The sequence below is a fragment of the Talaromyces stipitatus genome, genomic scaffold (genome assembly GCF_000003125.1).
Source record: "Talaromyces stipitatus ATCC 10500 scf_1105507295491 genomic scaffold, whole genome shotgun sequence".
NCBI classification, from domain to species: domain Eukaryota; kingdom Fungi; phylum Ascomycota; class Eurotiomycetes; order Eurotiales; family Trichocomaceae; genus Talaromyces; species Talaromyces stipitatus.
In genome coordinates this window covers 145899-151898 of record NW_002990122.1, presented here as the reverse complement: position 1 = coordinate 151898, position 6000 = coordinate 145899, and the positions used below count along the sequence as shown (strand labels likewise).

General features: G+C 44.8%; 2 protein-coding genes across 3 annotated transcripts, besides 2 other annotated features; one reads left to right on the top strand and one right to left on the bottom strand.

The window, feature by feature from the left end:
* Nucleotides 1-810: 810 nt before the first annotated feature.
* Nucleotides 811-1407, bottom strand: TSTA_108130 (uncharacterized protein; the record flags this gene model as incomplete). Its single annotated transcript, XM_002488335.1, has 2 exons — nt 811-1346; nt 1374-1407. 2 exons carry the CDS (start codon nt 1405-1407, stop codon nt 811-813), a joined length of 570 nt encoding a protein of 189 aa, XP_002488380.1.
* A 1859-nt stretch (nt 1408-3266) lies between these two features.
* On the top strand, nt 3267-5711 carry TSTA_108120 (transposable element tc1 transposase, putative; the record flags this gene model as incomplete). 2 transcript variants are annotated; one of them, XM_002488333.1, is made up of 8 exons in its annotated part: nt 3267-3542; nt 3592-3708; nt 3783-3956; nt 4050-4440; nt 4579-4727; nt 4758-4909; nt 5267-5358; nt 5419-5711. In XM_002488333.1, the coding sequence occupies exons 4-8, from the start codon at nt 4086-4088 to the stop codon at nt 5709-5711; spliced, it is 1041 nt and encodes a 346-aa protein (XP_002488378.1). In that variant the 5' UTR covers nt 3267-3542; nt 3592-3708; nt 3783-3956; nt 4050-4085. The 2 variants fall into 2 exon arrangements, with proteins under 2 accessions (XP_002488378.1, XP_002488379.1); XM_002488334.1 differs by having other exon boundaries at nt 3267-3708.
* Nucleotides 4149-4913: a mobile genetic element.
* Nucleotides 4161-4877: a mobile genetic element.
* Nucleotides 5712-6000: the final 289 nt, after the last annotated feature.

Below are 6000 nucleotides of genomic sequence, written 5' to 3'. Positions count from 1 at the left end.
GTCTAATTACGTAATCGGGCGGAAAAATGTAACTCGGAGAAATCGCGGGGCCCGTTTGAGGATGACGCAGCACAGGGAGAAGAGATGACTTTTTACTACGAGGGATATATTATTAAAGATTGGGGCGGTCCATCTGCCCACGTATCAGAGTGGTTGGATACTATTCTCCGCACTAATCCAGTGACCACACTTTACACTAGAGGCAGCTATAATACTCAATTATCAGAAGCCCTCATCGCATTCATGGAGCATGACCTACTTGAACCAGAGGTAGGTTACTCACAGAAACAACGTGCAATTCAGCGTTCGCAGAGCCGCAGGCTTACATGAACTATGTAGATACACTATATACGTTCTCTCCTTAATGCAAATAGCGTGGACGAAATCATTCGCGGCGAGCCATTATTGGTGAATTGCGGCTACGCTACAGGTCGGCCTGAAATCTATAGGCTAGGACCGTACGGATACGACCGAAACAAGACAATTTGCATGATACGGTGTGTACGGGGAAGTGTTCGATTTTTGCTGTACGAGAAATCGCATGCGGGTCCTATAGAGGGGACACTACGTGCAAAGCAGCAGGAGCTACACGAAGGCATGGTACTCTTTATGCTCTCGGATATGTGCTTGGGTTGGCCCACTGAAAGTAATGGTTTATTTGTCCTACAGACCTTTTCCTGTGAACGGCAGCACCTCATAATTCAGAGAGATGACATCCCTGTCAAAGTAGTGCCATTCCATGCAACACCCCTTATTAGAGAGCTTGAGAGCAGTCTAGAACGTCCATAGGCTGCAATTTTATCCGACAGTTCACCGGTTTTGTCTGTGCTGATCTATTATAGCCGCGTAATCGTTCCATAGCGCGAGGGCCTTAGGTGCGTAATGCTTGAGTTTTTCGAATGACTCACTAGTCCGAAACAGGACACAGAATGGCCCAATTTGTTCGAATCTCACAGCCCTCAGTCGTTTGAAGGCAAAATACATGCTCTTCGATAGGCCCGGAGTTTCCATTTCCGCCTCTATTGCACGCGCTTTCTGCGTGACTTGAACTATATCTCGAAGCCTGTTATAATCCATCCCATGCTTGTCTGCGTATTTACGGAGCCCTCCCTGAGAGTTGACTCCTCGGTTTTCCCGTACCTCCCATAATTCCGTAAAGTCCGAGTTCGGATACTCCTCGTAGTATTTATCGGTTATCCATTGTGATTTGAGCATAAAAAGGAACATGTCCGCACTATCTGCGTTGCGCTGTGGCCACCATACTTGATTGGCTAGAGTGGGGTTTACTTCAGCGATCAGGTAGGCACGATCGCGATCAAGGAAATGGAGCGAGTGTTGATTTTTTTCTATATAGTTTAAAAAAATGCGGGGACCTAGAGCTCCTTGATCGTCCGCTATCGCTTCCATTCCGTTCGTAGCGTTCCTAGACTGTTAGCATGGCCACGTAGATCGCATACCAAAGCATCTATTCACGTACAGGACCAGTATCGCCGACTATACTTGGATTGCACGGATCCTTGGGGTATACGTTCCCGGATGTGTCGTGCGAGTGCCCCGGCGCTTAGCGCACCCTTAGTGGGGCCAGACAGTCATGGTGGGTAGCCGAGACATGTGAATCAGCCAATCACTATGCATACTTTTCGCTGTCAACAATGTATGGTATGGATCACGTATGGTACGTACCGTGCCCAGTCACGCTGGTGATGAAAGACTTGGTAGAGCCCGGATAATCTAGCTCCAAAAGTTATTCGAATCTGATAGGCTCTGTTTCGGATCAAAGACAAGTGTCTGGTCGAGGTCTAAAACTATCGTATTGTTTCTGAATCTGCACCGAGCATGTGACTGACAAGGCTGGAACAATACACGCATCCGTAATTTACTGTCTAAATCCACCATCTTCCTTCCAACCGTGCTAGATATTATGTACGCATAAAGTGAATCTAATAGCATTAAATCGTTGCAAGTCTCATACTTACGAATTTTGTGCACTAGCAAAGAGCCGAAAGGCGGAGCCAGACGAATCCGGTGGGCTTGCGAATCCGGACTAGGCAGATTCACACCTAGTGCAGGTCTGTCACCAAGGGATTCGCTAGGCATAGTGTCGCTATCTACGGAATACCGAGGAAGCCCATATCTCCGTATGCGGAATACGTATTCGCGAGACCTACCGTGTCTGGCCGCATTTTGTAACAATGGTACTGCTTAATTGGCACAATGCTTCAGTGGGCCATCTTAGAACTTATATTAATGTTGTTTTGGATTGGTGGATGAGCGTACGTTATTTTAGCAGCAATTTGAATACGTACACTGCTTAAATATAGATATGTCAGCCTTGCGGCCCTTACCTGACCATCGCCATTCAAACAAAGACCGAATGGCGGTGAAACCATATCACTGAAAGCCCGATTGGACCGCAAGGCTCGGAATGCAGGAGGTCTGCTAAAACCCTGGCTCCTATCAAGCCAAAGGAAGTATTGTTATTTCTCTTCTACCGCGCCCTCGACACTTACACAACTATTATATAAATTATAGACTATTAGTTGGGCTAGTTCCGGAGGGATTGATAAGTTAATACACTTACCGCGCTAAATGGAATGTTATCACTCCGCTGGTTAGATATTAGCTGAATTTCATGGTTATGTAGAGCGATAGGTGAGAAAATAGCAAAAAATCGGTTATAATTTGGGCCTCCGCTATGAAGGCAGGGGTATCAGATCTTCCCTTAAAAGCTAGAAAATCGGGATTCAAATTTGGTTATTACCGTTAGCAGTTTGGTACCTGCCTGTGGCAAATCAGCAAGGCCTAGGCTACAATCAATGCGGACTCGGTTAGAGGATAACGAACACCTGCGACTGGCATTGATAGAGAACCAGGTTTTACCTAGGTCAAAGTAGAATGATCTTGGCAGAAGTCTACTACTGGTCGTGTATACCACGAAATAATCGTTCTTAATATGCATTAGTTCTTAATGAATTTAAAACTTGGAAGCCAATGGAAACTGCTGCTCAGTCTAATTTGACACCGAGCCCTAGCTCCAGTAGAGGTTGTACCAAAGCATTCCTGAATTGGCACGCAATTCAGAAGGTTCATGGCTACAGTACTATGCATCTAGTCTTGTCCACCCCGCAGCGAGCGAGGCCTCTAGACTAGGTCAGAACAAAGAAAAACCTGAATGGCACGCGGGTGCGATTGGCTGGCATGATATAATCATTATATTCCCAAGGTATAAGTATTTAGAAAATGTCGCAAATACGAATTTAATAGCTGTGAGACGCAGCTTTAGCTCGTGTGTGCTAAAAAGTTGTTTTCGATCCGTTGGTGATTTCTCTGTCTGGCCGGTTCTTGGTATTTTCAATATTCCTCTTTCAAGTTTGACTGGCACCTGAGCCAGCTTATTATTCTTATTGGGCCCCGGGATATTCGGGAAATCCTAGAGATATACAGTCGACACATTTTGCTATGATACAGAACGATAAAATTGAGTGCCAGCCACAACTAGAGGGATTCCCGCCAGTTGATGAATTTGAGGATCTGATAACAAGGTGATAACCTAAATTACCAGAACTTTTATATTCTGAGCTTATGATCTAGGTAGCTTTTCGAAAAAGCGAGGCGAGACAAGGCGTTGATCACTGCCAACATAGCTGATAAAATCCGCGCTGCTCTAATAAATTCACGGGACATTACCATCAAAACACCTCAATTTAGGTGCGTACTACTTTTCTAACACTGTGTGCTCTGCCAATTTCCATGTTATCCATGCTAAAACATAATTTGACTAGATTTTGGGCAAGGAAGACGTTCAAGCTTAGCTGTGATGGATGGTCAATATGTTATAAAGGGAAACGAGTGGCAATTCGAGAAAACCTATTTCAAATATTAACCCACGCACACCGGCAATGTGGACATGGAGGTCGCGACAAGACATCACGGGAAGTGCATAACACATATTCTCGGTAAGATGGGTCTAATAACCCCCCTCGTCCATCTGCGCAACAGACAGAGCAGGCATTCGTATATAGTCTTTTCTAACCATATACTGTTGTTAGGGTACCGCAAAATATCGTAACTATCTTCATCAGAATATGCCCAACTTGCCAAGGCCGTGGCAGGCGCTTACCTATTTTGCGTCCAAAACAGGAAGTCCAACTTCCACAGAGTTAGCTCAACATCTTGATTTAAATTGCTCAAAACTGGCAATCAAATCAGCGCTCAATTCCCGAGGCTACTATCGTTATATTGCACGCCGGAAGCCTCCTCTTTCTTCAATCAATAAAGCTAAACGACTTAGGTGGGCTCAAGAGCATATCAATTGGACATACAACGACTGGAAAACTATACTATGGACAGATGAATCTTGGGTTCTCGGAAATCGGCATACTCGTACTTGGATTACACGACGGAAAGATGAGATATATGATGATATGTGCGTCGTTGAACGTAGGCCTCGAGGCAAAGGATGGATGGTTTGGGGAGCCTTTTTTGGAAATGTAAAAGGCCCTTTTATAATCTGGGAAAAGGAGTGGGGGACAATCAACTCAAATACATATTGTCAGCATATATTACCTTCAATTCGAGATTTTATATCTCAATATCCTCATCTATCACTTATGCAAGATGGCGCACCTGGCCATGGGGCTCAAGCAACGCAAAATAAGATACGGGAATATGGAATTAATATGATATATTGGCCCCTATACTTCCTAGATTTGAATCCGATTGAAGTGGTATGGGACTGGATAAAGGACTTCCTCTAGGTAAATTTCCGAGATCAGATGAGCACTATTGAACTAAGAATAGCCTTACAAGAGGCATGGGATGCTGTTCCGGAGGATTTTTTGGTGGAATTAGTAGAATCAATGCCGGAGCGCTGCAAGGCTGTAGTTGAAGTTGGTGGTGGATATACGAGGTTTTGAGCGTGTATTTAACTAGTGCGTACTAAATAGGAATAGCGCCTTGTGGAGACTACTAACATTATTTCCAGGGAAGGAGGAGTATATTAGGATATACTGGTCCGCAACGCCATGTTATAGTGAATAGCTTCATTAGTACCGATGGACGGAAGGGATTCGACCCTCTCAGGCGAAATATCTTTTCATGAGACGCGTGTAGCAACTTATATCGACCTAGTTTTGACCCCTTCGTTTCTGGAAAAGTTCTATATCACGAGTGGCTAGTTCATTAGGAATCCATGGGATTGTACATGTGTTAGGCCGTATTCATAGGGAAGTGGATGAAACGTACATTAAGAAGACATTCGTAACAGTACACATAATATCCGTGACAGCCGGAAGTCACGCCACCCAGGTGGACAACGTGATGCCTCCAGTCAGCGACTCACACATGCATACGAAGAAGGTTCCTTGTAACTAGGATTGTTTCTTTTCTCAAGCTTCAGCCTCTGTACATTAGGAATAGTACCTTTGTCAATGAACATCCCCGAAGACACCGAACGACCTTCTGCCATATTGATAATTCCTCCTGCCTACCCAACGGACCAACCTCCTACCACAGCTCAATACGTACACTGGTTAAATATAGATATCTCAGCCTTGCGCCCTCGCCTGACCGTCACAATTCAAACAAGGGCGAATGGCGGTGAACCACTGGACCGCAAGGCCTGGAATGCAGGAGGTCTGCTAAAAGCCTGGCTCTTATCGAGTCAGAGACAAGAAGTATGTATTGTTATTTCTGTTCTACCGGGCCCTTGAAACTTACACAACTATTATGTAAATTGTAGACTATTAGTTAGGCTAGTTCCGGAGGAATGGGTAATTTGATAATAGTTGTAGAATGTGATTGGTTGGCCCCTCGTAAGCTACCAGAAATTTGCCAACCCCGTAGTGAATAACCTAAATGGTTGTGACAACCAACATGCCTGTCCAATCTCTTAGGGTTGGATTGATACGAGAACAGAGTGCGGATACTTCAGCTGGTCATGGACTATGTAAACTGCCAGCCTTGTCTTCTATGGGTATTGGTGATGACAAGGGTTGTGGC